The sequence below is a fragment of the Drosophila elegans genome, unplaced genomic scaffold (assembly GCF_018152505.1).
Source record: "Drosophila elegans isolate 14027-0461.03 unplaced genomic scaffold, ASM1815250v1 contig_208, whole genome shotgun sequence".
Classification (NCBI taxonomy): Eukaryota; Metazoa; Arthropoda; class Insecta; order Diptera; family Drosophilidae; genus Drosophila; species Drosophila elegans.
This window is the reverse complement of record NW_024545578.1, coordinates 17,244,956-17,259,564: the sequence shown is the minus strand read 5'-3', so window position 1 is coordinate 17,259,564 and position 14,609 is coordinate 17,244,956. Positions and strand designations below refer to the sequence as shown.

The following is a 14,609-nucleotide window of genomic DNA, read 5'->3' as shown; positions in this document are numbered from 1 at the left end:
TTTGCCAATACCACAAAATACTGCTGCGTATTACTTTTCGATTGGATTTGACTAAACTTTTAATTAACGTGGAAAATGCTCTGCGGGCGACTCTTGTGATGAGCCAACCGCAAAAGGAGGATTAATGGCGACGAGGAGTCGCAATAATTCAATGACAATGCCCTTTTCATGCTCCAGTTGCTGCCATCGAATCGGAAATGAAAGCAAAAGTCAAGTCACCATGGTAAATGGATAACAAAAATATAACAAGTCAGAGCTGATTAAATGGTATTAATGTTTGGCAGATGATAGTGATTCTGTCGTGATTGGCTGGGATAAATGGAAAATAAATGAGCAAGATTTATTTATTTCAAAAATGTTCAAGCTAATTTTTAGAGGCTCTCAATTTTTTTGCCTTTTGCATCTTTTTTTTTTTCTTTTCGACTACTAATCTCTTAACAAAACTGTAAAAAAAACTTCATAATTCAAAAGGCTTAACCTCAATCAACTTTCCATATAAATATATGTAAGTCATTGTTTATTTAACAAATTTGTATTTAATTAAAATTTTTGTAATGTTTTTGTAAAGTTTTGCTATTCACTAAGCTGGATTAATGTCTTTTGGATGTAATTAGACAATTTGTATTTTATTTTGTATCATGAAAACACGATTTATAAGTCATTTTTTTTCAATATGGCAAGTGAAGAAACTCGAAATGGATCGATTAACGATGGCGACAAGTCTAAGAAAAAGGAAAAGAAGCAAAAGGCTCAGCTGAAGAAGTCGTAAGTAGTAGTGGATATGCTCAAGAATAGCCAAAAAAACGTTCAATTTCAAACAGCAGTTTTTATGAAAATCCGGAGAAGGTGGACATAGGAGTGCAGGCGGGGGATTCCATGGATGAAATTAAAGTGAGGTATAAGGAACCGAATAGAGGTAATAGCTCCTATAACTCTTTGCGGAGAAGTTCGACAACGACAATGTCTTTGCCGCGACGATCATGGGAGACGGAGGATTACATAGACTTCGATGACCTCCTACCGATGATCGGCGAGTTCAGATTCTTCCAGGTGATGCTGCTCCTGTTCATGATCCCCTTCTGCTTCATCACCGCCTTTGTGTACCTGGGCCAGATATTCATGTCCCTTACGCCCCCCAAGTACTACTGCTATGTGCCGGAACTGACGCTGATGAACAATGTGGAGCTGCGCAAGCAGTTGTCCATTCCGCGGGAGAAAGATGGATCCTACAGTTGCTGTCGCATGTACGACACCAACTACACCAAGATCCACTTTGCGCCGAACCCGAGTGCCTACATCAACACTTCTTTGCCCACGATGCCCTGCAAGCGGGGCTATGTATTCGAACAGGATGAAAAGACCTACATCTCGGCCACCATGGAGTTCGGCTGGCTGTGCGACGATGACAAGTACGCCACCTATGCCCAGATCATCTTCTTCGTGGGCTCCATTCTGGGAGCTCTGGGATATGGCTATTTCGCGGATCACTGCGGAAGGTTGGCGGCGCTGGTCAGCAGCAGCTTCGTCGCCTTGTTGGGCAGCTTTGCCACCTCGATGTCCTACGACTTCTTCAGCTTTGCTCTGTCGCGGTTCATTGTCGGGACCTCTTATGATACCGGCTTTACGATGGTTTATATTTTGGGTAAGAAAGTGGATCAATTATTTCATTCCAACGGCTGAGAAAAATAGGGGAAACTTTAATCAATTGACCAAAAATCTTACAACTATAATGTCAATTTGATTTAAGATTCTTCCGATAATGTATTTTCATATATTTTATAAAAAAAAACTTAATACTTCTTAGTTGTCAAAATAACTTTGAATTTAGAACCGTAAATTTTTAATTTTAGGTTATTTTGCCTTAAGCAAATGCGCAGAGGGAAAAGCCAAAAACATTGTTCTTAATTTTACATGTTTGTATTAAATTAGTAACAATATTTAATTCCATATGAAATTAGAATTACAGGTAATATGTTAGCCCATTGGCTAGACTTATCTCTTAGGTCCTTAAAAGTTCAAAAAAAAATTAAAATAATGTTGCTACTTGCTTTCATTTCCAATTAAACGAATTTTTACTACGTGTTTTATTACTTTACCCCAATTATTAGGGTAATGTTTTATCATATTTATTTTTATTTAATATCTTTTCCTAATTTGTAGTTCTGGAATATGTGGGTCCCAAGTACCGCACCTTGGTGGCAAATTTATCGCTGGCCCTGTTCTACTGCCCCTGCACGATGCTGATGCCCTGGATCGCCCTGTCGGCGGGAGATTGGCGGAGGTTCTCGGCATACGCGTCGCTGCCCATTGTGCTGGCCATGTTCTCCTATTGCTTAATCCCCGAATCTGCGCGGTGTGTACTTCTCAACCATACCCCAAAACAAGATATCCCATCCATACAGGCATTTCTCGTTCTCAGCTGGCTGGTGTCGGTGGGTGACATCGAAGGGGCCATGGAGATATTGAAACGGGTGATGCGGATAAATAAGAAGAATGTGGCCCCGCAAATACTGGAACTCTTCGAGACGAGTTGCACACAGTTCTACAAGGAGGAGCTCCACGGACGCGATTTCAACGTGTTCTCGATCTTCAAGCGACGGCGGTTGGCCCGTTACATGGTCCTGCTGATCATCATCTGGATGGCCATGTCCCTGGTCTACGACGGACATGTTCGGGCGGCCAGTGTCCTGGACTCGCAGAATATCTTTGTGTTCTTCACCATCGCCTGTGCCACGGAGCTGCCGGGTAGTATCCTGGTGATCTTTACCCTGGATCGCTGTGGACGACGCTGGTGCTCCTTTGCCTTCACCTCGTTGAGTGGAGTATTCAGCCTGGTGGGAGCCGGGCTAACAAATCGAACGCTTATGAGGATATCAGCGCTAGCCGGGCGATTCTTTGCGAATATGTGCTATAATATTGGACTGCAGTGGGCGGCGGAGATACTACCCACTGTGGTGAGGGCCCAGGGAGTGGCCCTCATCCATACGATGGGCTTTGTGGCGATGCTGTTGTCCCCACCAGTGGTGTACCTCTCTCACGTGTCTTTCCCGCTCATGCTCTTGGTTCTGGGCGCCCTGGGACTCTTGGGCGGACTGCTGGCCCTCTTTCTGCCGGAAACGCTGAACCACGAACTACCGCAAACCCTAAGCGATGGAGCTGAATTTGGGAGGAATCAAAGGCTTTGGCATGTGCCATGCTGTGGCCGCGGAGCAAGGAAATCCCATCCCAGACACTGGCGCCGGGGCTCCAGCCTAAGGACCTTGTCGCGGGAAGAGTTCCGCTCCAGCAGAATGTTCCGAAAGACAGATTATGTGCACCGGGAGAAGAGCCAGCCCTCCAGCGAAAACCATAAAGTCGACGAGAAAGTAATCCGAACCTATAAATATAATGGCTAGATTTGGTGTAAGACAAGGTGAATTTTGTCCGAAAAAATTCGGAGAACTTCTTGTGAAACCTTCTTGGATTATTTCTTTCTATCTTGTTGTTTATTACTTGTAGTTATTGTTTAAACCTTTATAAGTTTTTATTGGTCTCCTTTTCTAAAACGTTTTTAGTTTAAATCGAGAAGAAACGCTTAAGTCGAGTGCCTCGACTTTTACTAATAGTCTGACGAACATTTCCATTTAATTAGCTCTCATATCAAATGCTTTAGTTACGGGGAAAATTGTGGAACACTACTGGGTAAGACACTCACTCATTCACAGCTAGCAGTCAAACCAGGAAGACATTATTTCGATGCTGGGTAGAATTGCATTGGCTCTGAGCGTTTTATATGTGGCTCTTAACACTGTGCTTCTGCGCTGGGCTGCTCAAAAGCCACAATTAATATATTTTGACGACGAGGAGCACTTTAATGTAACGTTAGCAAAACTACTGAGGCCGAGATATGTGGGCAGTGCAGGACATTCGGAGGTGCGTGACTTCATCGCGGAGGAGCTGGAACGTTTGGGCTTTGTCGTCACAAGAGATGACTTTCAAGAAGGCGCTAATTTCACTAATTTGGCAGGCTTTTGGAATGAAGATGCAGAATATTTTATGATGCTAACCTGCCACTACGATAGCAAAATCCCCAAGGATTGGAATAAGGAAATATTTCTTTCAGCCACGGAAGGAGCGGTTTCCTGTGGCATTCTGCTAAATGTGGCTAAAGCCTTGGGAGGGTTTCTAGCGGAAAAGTTGCACAAAAAAAGCGACTTAGGTTTGGCTGTAAGCAGTTAAGCATGAGTGTTTAAACTTATTAGTTGAAATAGTTTTTTAAAGCTGATCTTCTTTGATGGTCATAGTTCGTTGTCTTCGGATCCCCTAGACGAAGCTCGTCTCATTGGCTCAGCACACTTTATGGACACGGAATTTATATCTATAGAGAAAATGGTAAAAATATATAATATTCTTATTTAAGGTAATTTTATAAAATGTATTTTTTTTATAGGCCGTGGCAATAATACTTAGCTATATTGGAGCGCCTAGTCAAACTTATGCGAGTCACTTTGAAGTCACCGATGACCTCCATAATATGATTGCTGATGTGGAACTGCTACTCAGAAAATCAGGACAACTGACTGACTGTCATGTGTTGTTCGAAAAGAAAAAACAATACGACAATGACCTCCTTGACGATCATCTTCTATTCAATGAATTAGGTAATTGTCTTTGTTTAGGAGATTATTTTTGTTTTAAACATACTTCTGCCTTCTTAGGTGTGCCAGTCTTGCACGTGGCTCCACAAGAAGTTCCGAAGGTCCTTTATACGGCCGCTGATAATGCCGAAAACTTACATTGGCCTACCATTCGTAACATGATCAAAATATTGCGCAGATCTGTGCGTGATTTCTTGGAACAATGGGATTCCTATGTGTATGATGAGGATACGATTGTTTCACATACTGATTTAGATAGTGATTAATGGGCGTATCAGACAATTTTTAAGTATTCTTTAGGTTTTTAAAATTTTTTGATATTGAAAGTGAGGCTATCTTTAACCTTAAATGGATAACGATTTTTAATTATTTTAAAAATTTGCTGTAAGGAATTTATTTAGTAAAATATTTTTGTTTAATTCTGTATTTAAATTAGCTTCATAGCAATATGCCAATAAAAATAGCAATACTTGCGTATACACAATATCATAACTGACCTCAAAATAAAAAAAATTAGTTTCTTTTAACGTTTTTTTATCTTGACAAATTGTGTAAATTTTACCTTACCTAATTACTTATTTTCTCAAAAACCTTGTACCTAACCTAGATCCAATAAACAATTACCTTTCCCAACAGTGTGTATAAGTTTCCATTCCTACAAGTTGAATTTTGTTTGCTGCACTTATAGGGTTAATCAATGCTAAGTCACTAATAAAACTTCCCCTGAACGAGAGCAATGTAATTAAGCTAATTATTGCTATCAGCGGCAATTAATCAGATCACAGTGTGATCACACCGCACTTTTCCCCATCGACCGTAGGCTTACAAGCTTTCCGAGATCTCTCTCACCTCCAGCGACTCTTTCCAAAAACTCTCTCGAGCCGAGGCCCAAAAGCTTTCGAAATAATTTTGCCCGCCAAAGAGGCAACGGAAAGCGAAAACAAAAGCCATCAGCATCGAAATTCCAACAAAAACTACGGTAAAGATCGATCTTGCAGGCGTCGATCGACGCGGTTAGTGAGTCGCCAAGCTCCGAAGCGTATAGATGGGGATCGGTTTTGTGATTTATTCCGCCGCCGGCCTGCTGCTCCTCCTCCTGCCGCCCTCCAGACCACAAGCTCCAACGGGGAACGTAAGTTTCCCCCCTAAAAACAATCAAAACCATTGTGTGACTCACTTGGGAAATCACAGTTGGTTAGGCGTCAAAAAACCCATCCATAACTTCACCTACATTTCAGGTGGGACCACAGTGGCGGGACGATGAGGTCCATTTCAACCGCACCCTGAACTCCATTCTGGTGCCACGCGTCGTCGGCAGTCGGGGACATCAGCAGGTGGGCAATACAACTGGAAATATCATTTGGTTCTTCGAAAACATTAACATTACGAACAGGTGCGCGAGTACCTGATACAATCGCTGAACGGCCTTGGCTTTCAGACGGAAGTGGATGAGTTCAAGCAGCGAGTTCCAGTTTTCGGCGAGCTGACGTTCGCCAATGTCGTGGGCACGATCAATCCCCAGGCCCAGAACTTCCTGGCCCTGTCCTGCCACTACGACAGCAAGTACTTCCCCAACGATCCTGGATTTGTGGGGGCCACGGATTCCGCGGTGCCCTGTGCCATTCTGTTGAACACCGCCAAGACCCTGAGTGGCTATCTCCAGAAAGAGTTTCGCAATCGCAACGACGTGGGACTTATGGTGAGTTGCTTACGTTAGCGGTCGCTAAAACCTTGATAGTTACAAAATTTCCCATGCAACTCTATGGAAAAACTTAAGCGAAAACCAGTTATTAATAAGGCATATCTCTTAAAGAATATTTACCCATTATTTGATTGAAAATGTTTTTAAATGTTTCTTAAAACTTATAAAATGGTTTTGAAAATGCATTATGTTGTATATTAGGAATCTTAAAAGTGGCCTTCAAATAACACACAATATTTAAGCCATTACGAATCCCAATTTAGTTATTGTTTTGAGTGGAATGTGCCAATCTTTGCACTTAAAAACTATAATTTTTTTGTTTTGATAATATACTAGTCAGGCTCCAGATTGAATTTGTAATAATATAAACCATGTCATTAACCAATTACCTGTTAGCTCATATTTTTCGATGGCGAGGAGGCTTTTAAGGACTGGACTGAAGCTGATTCCGTATACGGCTCCAAGCATTTGGCCTCAAAATTGGCCCGCACCCGCAGTGGCTTCCAAACTGGCGGCCAAGTTCAGCAGGGTCCACGCAATATAGATCGAATTGTAAGTCAATGACCTTAATGAGCATTATCAGCTTGCTAAAATTGAAGCATTAACAGGAAGTGCTGGTGCTGCTGGATCTTATAGGGGCGCGAAATCCGCAGTTCTCTAGTTTTTATGAAAACACCCATGGTCTGCACTCCTCTCTTGTTCAGATCGAGAAATCCCTGCGCTCTGCCGGCAAGCTGGAGGGCAAAAACAATATGTTTTTAAGCCGTGCCAGCGGCGGTCTGGTCGATGACGATCATCGCCCGTTCTTGGATGAGAGTAAGTTTTGTTTTGGCTTGCGTTCGTAATTGTGTAATTACCAAATGGTTTTACTTCTAGATGTTCCTGTGCTGCACTTGGTGGCCACTCCGTTCCCTGAGGTCTGGCACACGCCTCGCGATAATGCCGCCAATCTGCACTGGCCATCCATACGCAATTTCAACCGTATTTTCCGTAACTTTGTGTACGAGTACCTAAAAAGGCATACGGCACCGGTGGATTTACGTTTTCACTGAACATAGTTATTGTTTGTCTTATGTCTAAGATTTATTAAGCATAAGTGTAAAGTGTTTTTCGTTAATTAAAGTGTCCTTAGGCATGTAAAATCCTTTCTAGCGACGTTTGCGCCCTGCCTGGGCCTTCTTGCCCGGAGCCCGCTGGCCGTGATTGCCCTTGGACTTCTTGCCCACCGCCTTGCGACTGCCCTTGCCCTTGGGCTTCTTGTTGCCCTTCTTGGTTGGTTCATTTTCAGCCTCTGCCTCGCGTCTGTCAAAATAAAAGAAATAAACATTTTGGATATACTCGATTGAGTGATCGTCTTGAGTTAAACTTACGCCAAACGATTGTTGCGCTTTTCCATGGATATCGCCTTGTCCACGTCCAGCTTGGGCTTCTTGTTCAGCACGCTCTTGATGAGATCCAGGTTGGCCTCCTTCTCGGGCATTTGTGTAATATGCGACTGCTTGCGTTTGCCGCCTGGAATCAGCTCCTTGATGCCCAGACCACGAGCCTCCTTCTCCTTGGGCAGTTTGCTTTGGAATTTGCCCACAGAGGCTGTGGACGATTTGGCCACTGTGACGGCGGTCAAGAGCTGGCTGGACGAGGCAGCCTCAGGTCCCAGGTAACCGCTGCGCGGCATGTCGATCTTCTTGGCGCGCACAATGTTCTTCATGCGCTGGATTTCGTTCTTGGCCACCTTCTCGTTGCGCAGGTCGATCTTCTTCTGGAACATGTCCGTATTGGGGTCGGCGTTCTGTGGCACCTCCAGCACCCAATCCTTGGCCTTCTCGGCCTCGGCACGCTTGAAGCCATATGTGGGCACCCATTTCTGTAAGAATTCAAAGGATTAGTCGTGCTTCTTCACGGTTTTAGAGGGTTAAACTTGCATCCATGGTCTCGTCGTAGGTCTTCTTCTCCTTCTTCTTCTTGCTGATGCCCTTCTCCTTGGCGAACTTCTCCCATTTGGTCATGGGCCGAGGTCCTGGAGGTTTTCGGAGGCGTGGCAATACGGTCGTGGGTTCCGGCAGCTTGGCCACAATGCTCTCGTCCACCCGCTCCGTGGAAAGTTCCCAGATGGCGTTCACCAGCAGTTGGGTGTTCTCCCGGGTCAGTGCGGCCAGGTACTCCTCCTTGTTGTCCCTGGAAGTGGCCCAAAATCAGTTGAAAATCGGCAACACCACACCGGATTTTTCACTCACCTCAATTCCCGGTCATCGAAGTCGTTGGGATCTGTGATCAGCAGGGTTCCTACGTCCAGGCGACATTCCAGATGCTTTTCTACTGTGATCGGCTTGTATTTGTCCAATTCCTTCTGGTGTTTGGCTAAAACTTCCTTAACAACATCCATTTTAAGGATAATAAACAGCAAAGAAGCAAATTCAATTCCTCGTACACGTGCTGACCGGTGGGACCGTAATTTAATGAAGAAAGTACCCTTAAATATACCAAATAATTAAATACTATACGCTTACCACATACTCAAACCATGGTTGGGAACTATGATACAAGTTTATCGAGTAATCGATTTTGGGGTGGTCACACTCAAACCCCTAGGCGCCATTTTCAAAGAAGAAGTTGCTTAGCTCATAACTTTACATACAGACATCCTTTAAAGTCTTGTGGCTTGAATCTCTTAAAACTAAATATAGTTTTGTTGTTTTGGGTTCTTTTCTTATGATGAAACCCCTTTTTTAACTTATACAAATATATAAATAAATTACCAAAAACCTGAATTGCAGTTCCGGTTTGATTTTATTATTTATTTAACGTACTCCCTTTCTAAATACACTTCATAAAATTTTATTTTTTGGCACACTTCAATAAAAAATTCCTGGTCCCATTAATACTTAAATCGAACCGAAACATAATTTCCTTGTACACTATGTACAAATCCAAATGGGAAGGTACAAATATTACAAATTCATTGATTACCATTTATTTTGCGATCTCTACAACGTAACGTCCATCGCCTATCCGCTTCGTCCATCGATTGAGGCAGCATAGTGCCTTTGGTCTCTGGCAGGACCATGACTATTACTCCTCCGATCACCGAAAGCAATGTGATTATGAACATGGGCAGAGATGCGTAAAAGCGGTGGGTGTAAATGACTATCGGTGATATTAGGGCACCTATCTGACCCATCACGTTCACGCCAGATAATCCCTGACCACGCACCACAGTGGGCAATATTTCAGAGGCCCACTGTTGGCCCACATTGTAGGCCATTGTTATGAAGAATCTGGCCACAGTTGCCGCTATCGCAACATCCCATTGCCTTTGCAGAAAAGCAGCCAAAAGGCTGAAGGCCGCGCAGCACAGCATCACAGCTATCATTACGGGTTTGCGACCAACTCGATCTAGCATGAAGACTAGCAAAATTCCAGAAGGGATTTCGACGAGCGAGGAAAGGGAAAAGGTGATAAACACATCGGTACCCAACAAGGCGACGACCCGCACATGAGCATCGTACACCAGGGCCACAATCATCCAACTGAGGATCAATATCGTAGTGACGACAAATCTGCGAAAGGTCTTGAAGAGATCCAGACAGGTGTAATGTTTACCAGAATGCTCGTCGATGAAATCCAGTTCATAGCATCGCTCCATCTCAGACCACTCCTTGTCGGAAATGGTTTTCCCATTGCTCTTTGCTGCCTCTTTCAGGACTTGCATTCCTCTTTTCACCTTTCCCACCGAGAAAAGCCAACTGAAATGCAGATTTAATTGTTTTACAAAATTAAGTTGTATAGGAGATACATGGATGCATTCTTATTCGTATTCATATTAAGTTAAAAAAAAGAACCTAAGAAGCAAAATTTGAGTTCATTTTAGAGTTTTTTTTTACTTTGCAAAAGTATTTAGAAATTGTTTAAACTCAAAGTAGTAGTTTCTAGTATTAAAGATCAGTTCAAGTTCAAAAAGTTATCTTTCTTTTTTTTATGACACTCTCTCAGAAACGAACTGGTATTAGTTTTATTTTCTTATATTTTATTTTAAGCCAATCCTCAAACAGGAACTTACCTGGGGGACTCGGGAAGCAGTAGGCTCATCAATATCATTATCACCACCGGCAGTGAAACAGCCATAGCATAGTGTCTCCAACTGTGGAAGGCATAGGCAACCCAAGGCAGAACGACGGAGCCCAGAGTGAAGGCAATTGCCAGGGCTAGGTTACCCACCAGTGTACGATATTTGATGCCAACGTTCTCCAGAGCTGTTTAGGAAGATGTTAGCAAAAACAGCCCCCACATACAATGTTGTATGGTTAGTGATATAATAGAAACACTCACTTAAAATATAGATGGGAACGAAGCAGCTATTCATTGCCAATCCGACCAAAAATCTGCTGGCGGCAAAGCAGAAAAAGTCCTTGCAAACAACAGTGACGCAGCCGCCGATCATGGAGCAGGAATTGGCCAGGAACGAGGCCACCAGACGACCGCAGTGATCGGCGACGTATCCGAAACACAGGCAACCCACAATAGAGCCCACGAAGAAGGCGAGCACGGAATAGGTGCCTAAGTCTTGATCATCGCACACCCAGTTGTACTGAGTGGCAATGGACTCGTAGGGAATCTGGTCACGATCATAGACCCAACCATCGTTGCAGGCTATATTGCTCCGGGTCTGATTGGTTACGTTACTCACATCCGATTCAAAGGGCACATTGTACCTTAAACATCTTTCAAAATTTCCATCCTCTGTCATCGGTATTCCCCGCTTGATTTGCTCCTCTTTAGGCAGCGCCTCCAGTTCTCGAATCCTGCACCAGTGATCTTTGGGCACCAGTATCATGAATATCTGTCCAAGGTAGGTGAATGCAAACAGAAAGGCGGCGGGCATCATCCAAAAAAGCAGTCGCTTTTGGAAGGCTCCAAACTCTCCGATAAACGGCAGGAAGTTTTCATACTTATTGCAGTCTGCTGAAGGCATTTTCACATTGACTTATTTTCTAAGCAAAATAAAAAAAATAATATTTAAATGCCAACTTTTCTTACACTTAAGAAAAAAAGATATGTAATATTCCTATACCGAATTTAACAGCAGCAGTAATGAAAGCAATGCATGTAAAAGAATAAAAAGGTCGTGACGTTCGCATCTTCCAAATACAAAATATCTAATATCAAATTTTGAGACAAAGTATAAATAAGAATTCAACAAAAAAATGTAAAATTATTTTTGTCAGTTGGAATTGCCTATATCATGATTAACTTTACTAGACTCTCTTGATGCAACTTATTATTTAAATTTTGTGATTTTTGTTTAGAATACAATAGTTTAACAAAAGTTTTTTTGCATACGCTCTGCATTATTTTTGCACAGCATTGTTGCAAGCGAACTTGTTTATTTGTTCCTAGTTAAAACAATCAAATTTTAGATAAATTTTAAATTTAAAAAATGATATCCAAACGTCTTACCGCCAATTTTAATCTATCGTTTTCAGGGGTGGCATTTTCGCTTTTCTTTCTGGCTGGTCAGACTAAACCATCAACAAATCGATCAATCGATTGACCCTGCTGACTCCCATCTCTAATTTGCGCGCGAATTACTTTAATAACAATGGATGCAGATTTGCTGCCGCTGAGGAAACGCATAACAAACACCTTCAAACTATGCGGTTTCATGATCCGCTCGGAGAACAGCTCCTACCTGGCGGAGCAGCTGTTGCCCTTCGACGCCGCGGAACGGGACAAATGGCTGACGGTGATCACGGAGAACCTGCAGAGCCAGAAGCTACTGACGCCGCATGTGGAGCGGGCGGCGCTGGAGAAGGCCATCAACGAGCTGAACCGGGTGGGCTTGGATGAGGGGGAGACGGTGTTCGCCCTAATCGATGCGTTCACGGTGCCCCGCTTCCGGTACAACCAGCGCGTGAAGAAGTTCGAGCTGGACACCCAGCCCCGCCAGCTCCTGACTGCTCCCCGCATGAAATCGGACTACATGCAGCAACGCTATGCCATGCTGCTCCAGAAAACCCTGCGCCACGACCTATTTGCCCCGGCTGTCATCCAGGATGGCGTCGGTGCCGAGGCCCAGGCCAAGAAGTTCAAGCTGCAGTTCGCCGAGAACCTGCTGGCCAGCTCGGCGATGAAGGAGGCCGTCGTCCTTGGCCTGCTCACCCAGCTGAAGGAGGGCAAATTCTACGTGGAGGATCCCACGGGCTGTGTCCAGCTGGATCTCACTGGTGCCCGCTTTCATGCCGGTTTCTTCTGCGAGGGTTGCTTTGTCCTAGCCGAAGGCCACTATAACAACGGGGTGCTCAAGGGTAAGCATTCAGATGGATATTATACTTCTATAATTATGGAAGTAATCTTATAACAAAGTATTTTTATATCTTTTAAATATGAACTCGAGATTCCACTTTAATTTCACTTATCGAACTATAAGAATCATTAAAATATCTATATATCTATATATCGTCCATTTCATCGCAAACTAGTCTCTCAGTTTTAAATCTATCTGGATGGAATAATTAAAACTTTCTTGTTTAGAACCCACTTCGAGATATTTATAGTCATTTTATATATGTGTTTTCCAAAAATTCGTGTCTTGATAAATATATATGTAGTTGTTTAAAGAATTGAACAATTTCTAATTAATTTTCAGCTTGCCAATGTAAGCTTCCGTTTTTGTTTTCTGTTAAATTAAATAAATCACTAATCTTTTGCATTTCCCTTAGTTGATGGCCTGGGTTTTCCGCCCGCAGAGCCGGCAACTAGTAGTCGTGCCTTTTTCGGCACTGCCAACACCTGGGGCGGCGAGTCCGACAAGCTTCTGAAGTACTCACCTCGTCTGCAGGAACTGGAGCGTACCAATACGGAAACTACCATTGTATTCCTATCCGATGTCCGGCTGGATCTGCCCGTGGTCATGGACAAGCTGCGACAATTGTTTGTGGGCTACGATTCCTGTCCGCCGCAGGCTATTTTGCTCATGGGTCCTTTCACGGCCAGCACAAGGAATCATCACGAGCTTCGGCATCATCTGGACGCACTGGGCGCCTTGGCAGCTGGCTGTGAGCAGCTGAAGAAGCAAACGGATCTGATACTGGTGCCCTCGTCGGAGGATCCCACTGCGCCAAATATTTTGCCTCGTGCTCCCATACCCGAGTGCCTGGCAGCGGGACTGCTGAAGGTCTGGCCACGCACCCAGTTGGCCACGAATCCCTGCCGTTTGCAGTACTGCACCCAGCAGATAGTCGTCTGCCGGCTGGACTTGATGGCCAAGTTCTGCCGGAATACTTTGCACTTTCCCGAGGACACGTCGCAGATCGAGCAGCACTTTGCCCGGACCATTGTGTGCCAGGGTCACCTGGTGCCCATCCATCCGATTGCCATGCCAGTGCACTGGGACTACGATCCCGGCTTGTGGCTGTACCCGCTGCCCGATCTGATCGTCATGGGGGACTCGTGCCAGAGTTTTAGCAGCAATCAACATGGCTGCACTGTCCTCAATACCGGCTCCTTTGTCAAGTCCAAGTTCGCCTTCAAAGTATATATACCCGCCACGAGAACAGTTGAAGACTCGGAGATACCAGACGATGTGGAGTAGTTATGATATAGTTAGCCCTTACGTAAGTTTAATAATTATTTAAATTTAAATTGACTTACTGCTTTTTATTGTAATCATGTGGGAAAACATCTTTAAGGCTAAAGATTTGCTAGGATAAAAAAAAAACAACGTTAAGTTACTGTGAAGAGAATTTGAAAAAGAAGGACTAGGATATCAAAGTCTGTTAACCATGCTTCCTTATCATTTTTAAGAGAGTTTGATAAAAAAAAATATTTTTGGCGTTTAGTTTAGAATATAATCTCTAGAAAAATCTCCATCTTCATTTAAATGTGTTTTTTTAACGATAATAGAATATTGAAATTCAAATTTATATATTATATTATTATTACATTTATATTGTTTTTTTAAACAAGTAATCTTTGAATTTATATTGAGGAATTCGTTCCTGTTCTCTAGAGAATTATTAAAAACTCTTGGCGAACTAAGCCCTTTATGCAAATCGAGCCTACTCAAGGTTTTCATACGTTTTAGTCTGAGCACTTAGCTGTTTAACGATTTGAATACAAACATGTTTCGGGGGCTCAGTGTCCTCCGTCGTCACATGTTGCTTGGCCAGCCAGCTCCTCCCGGACTTTCGCCTGCCGTGCGAGTGCCTGTTCCCTTGTGATAAGCGGCCCAGCCTCATCATCATCGCCGTCGTCAGTCATCATATGCGCACAGC

General features: G+C 43.5%; 6 protein-coding genes across 8 annotated transcripts; 4 read left to right on the top strand and 2 right to left on the bottom strand.

The window, feature by feature from the left end:
- Nucleotides 1-568: 568 nt before the first annotated feature.
- LOC108147405 (beta-alanine transporter) lies at nucleotides 569-3,544 on the top strand. Of its 3 annotated transcripts, XM_017273842.2 has the most exons (4): nucleotides 569-765; nucleotides 822-1,642; nucleotides 2,161-2,353; nucleotides 2,420-3,539. In XM_017273842.2, the coding sequence occupies exons 1-4, from the start codon at nucleotides 674-676 to the stop codon at nucleotides 3,393-3,395; spliced, it is 2,082 nt and encodes a 693-aa protein (XP_017129331.1). In that variant the 5' UTR covers nucleotides 569-673; the 3' UTR covers nucleotides 3,396-3,539. The 3 variants fall into 3 exon arrangements, with proteins under 3 accessions (XP_017129331.1, XP_041564330.1, XP_017129330.1); XM_041708396.1 differs by having other exon boundaries at nucleotides 825-1,642; nucleotides 2,161-3,544; XM_017273841.2 differs by having other exon boundaries at nucleotides 2,161-3,543.
- Nucleotides 3,545-3,677: 133 nt separating this feature from the next.
- LOC108147411 (glutaminyl-peptide cyclotransferase) lies at nucleotides 3,678-5,288 on the top strand. The gene is made up of 4 exons (XM_017273850.2): nucleotides 3,678-4,206; nucleotides 4,261-4,371; nucleotides 4,430-4,640; nucleotides 4,698-5,288. The coding sequence occupies exons 1-4, from the start codon at nucleotides 3,736-3,738 to the stop codon at nucleotides 4,901-4,903; spliced, it is 999 nt and encodes a 332-aa protein (XP_017129339.1). The 5' UTR covers nucleotides 3,678-3,735; the 3' UTR covers nucleotides 4,904-5,288.
- Nucleotides 5,289-5,641: 353 nt separating this feature from the next.
- LOC108147540 (glutaminyl-peptide cyclotransferase) lies at nucleotides 5,642-7,481 on the top strand. The gene is made up of 6 exons (XM_017274125.2): nucleotides 5,642-5,769; nucleotides 5,876-5,971; nucleotides 6,031-6,336; nucleotides 6,736-6,891; nucleotides 6,948-7,155; nucleotides 7,216-7,481. The coding sequence occupies exons 1-6, from the start codon at nucleotides 5,683-5,685 to the stop codon at nucleotides 7,389-7,391; spliced, it is 1,029 nt and encodes a 342-aa protein (XP_017129614.1). The 5' UTR covers nucleotides 5,642-5,682; the 3' UTR covers nucleotides 7,392-7,481.
- On the bottom strand, nucleotides 7,401-8,791 carry LOC108147539 (ribosome biogenesis regulatory protein homolog). The gene is made up of 4 exons (XM_017274124.2): nucleotides 8,574-8,791; nucleotides 8,262-8,514; nucleotides 7,710-8,203; nucleotides 7,401-7,641 (listed from the first exon to the last, which is right to left on the bottom strand). Exons 1-4 carry the CDS (start codon nucleotides 8,720-8,722, stop codon nucleotides 7,488-7,490), a joined length of 1,050 nt encoding a protein of 349 aa, XP_017129613.1. The 5' UTR covers nucleotides 8,723-8,791; the 3' UTR covers nucleotides 7,401-7,487.
- Nucleotides 8,792-9,119: 328 nt separating this feature from the next.
- LOC108147403 (solute carrier family 22 member 3) lies at nucleotides 9,120-11,573 on the bottom strand. Its single transcript, XM_017273840.2, has 4 exons — nucleotides 11,408-11,573; nucleotides 10,666-11,327; nucleotides 10,397-10,589; nucleotides 9,120-10,082 (listed from the first exon to the last, which is right to left on the bottom strand). Exons 2-4 carry the CDS (start codon nucleotides 11,306-11,308, stop codon nucleotides 9,296-9,298), a joined length of 1,623 nt encoding a protein of 540 aa, XP_017129329.1. The 5' UTR covers nucleotides 11,309-11,327; nucleotides 11,408-11,573; the 3' UTR covers nucleotides 9,120-9,295.
- Nucleotides 11,574-11,882: 309 nt separating this feature from the next.
- Nucleotides 11,883-14,258, top strand: LOC108147388 (DNA polymerase epsilon subunit 2). The gene is made up of 2 exons (XM_017273823.2): nucleotides 11,883-12,641; nucleotides 13,056-14,258. The coding sequence occupies exons 1-2, from the start codon at nucleotides 11,936-11,938 to the stop codon at nucleotides 13,925-13,927; spliced, it is 1,578 nt and encodes a 525-aa protein (XP_017129312.1). The 5' UTR covers nucleotides 11,883-11,935; the 3' UTR covers nucleotides 13,928-14,258.
- The last annotated feature ends 351 nt before the right edge of the window (nucleotides 14,259-14,609 follow it).

Bases quoted from the DNA above. Each gene is read 5' to 3' on its own strand.
- LOC108147405 (XM_017273841.2), top strand. From the start codon at position 674: ATGGCAAGTGAAGAAACTCGAAATGGATCGATTAACGATGGCGACAAG. The intron at 766-821 runs GTAAGTAGTAGT...AATTTCAAACAG, and splicing joins AAGGCTCAGCTGAAGAAGTC to CAGTTTTTATGAAAATCCGG. The intron at 1,643-2,160 runs GTAAGAAAGTGG...CCTAATTTGTAG, and splicing joins TACGATGGTTTATATTTTGG to TTCTGGAATATGTGGGTCCC.
- LOC108147411 (XM_017273850.2), top strand. From the start codon at position 3,736: ATGCTGGGTAGAATTGCATTGGCTCTGAGCGTTTTATATGTGGCTCTT. The intron at 4,207-4,260 runs GTAAGCAGTTAA...AGTTTTTTAAAG, and splicing joins AAAGCGACTTAGGTTTGGCT to CTGATCTTCTTTGATGGTCA. The intron at 4,372-4,429 runs GTAAAAATATAT...TTTTTTTTATAG, and splicing joins TTATATCTATAGAGAAAATG to GCCGTGGCAATAATACTTAG.
- LOC108147540 (XM_017274125.2), top strand. From the start codon at position 5,683: ATGGGGATCGGTTTTGTGATTTATTCCGCCGCCGGCCTGCTGCTCCTC. The intron at 5,770-5,875 runs GTAAGTTTCCCC...CCTACATTTCAG, and splicing joins CACAAGCTCCAACGGGGAAC to GTGGGACCACAGTGGCGGGA. The intron at 6,892-6,947 runs GTAAGTCAATGA...AAGCATTAACAG, and splicing joins CACGCAATATAGATCGAATT to GAAGTGCTGGTGCTGCTGGA.
- LOC108147539 (XM_017274124.2), bottom strand. From the start codon at position 8,722: ATGGATGTTGTTAAGGAAGTTTTAGCCAAACACCAGAAGGAATTGGAC. The intron at 8,204-8,261 runs GCAAGTTTAACC...GAATTCTTACAG, and splicing joins CCTACGACGAGACCATGGAT to AAATGGGTGCCCACATATGG. The intron at 7,642-7,709 runs GTAAGTTTAACT...TTATTTTGACAG, and splicing joins AAGCGCAACAATCGTTTGGC to ACGCGAGGCAGAGGCTGAAA.
- LOC108147403 (XM_017273840.2), bottom strand. From the start codon at position 11,308: ATGCCTTCAGCAGACTGCAATAAGTATGAAAACTTCCTGCCGTTTATC. The intron at 10,590-10,665 runs GTGAGTGTTTCT...CTTCCTAAACAG, and splicing joins CGTTCCCATCTATATTTTAA to CTCTGGAGAACGTTGGCATC. The intron at 10,083-10,396 runs GTAAGTTCCTGT...TCTGCATTTCAG, and splicing joins CTGCTTCCCGAGTCCCCCAG to TTGGCTTTTCTCGGTGGGAA.
- LOC108147388 (XM_017273823.2), top strand. From the start codon at position 11,936: ATGGATGCAGATTTGCTGCCGCTGAGGAAACGCATAACAAACACCTTC. The intron at 12,642-13,055 runs GTAAGCATTCAG...CATTTCCCTTAG, and splicing joins TAACAACGGGGTGCTCAAGG to TTGATGGCCTGGGTTTTCCG.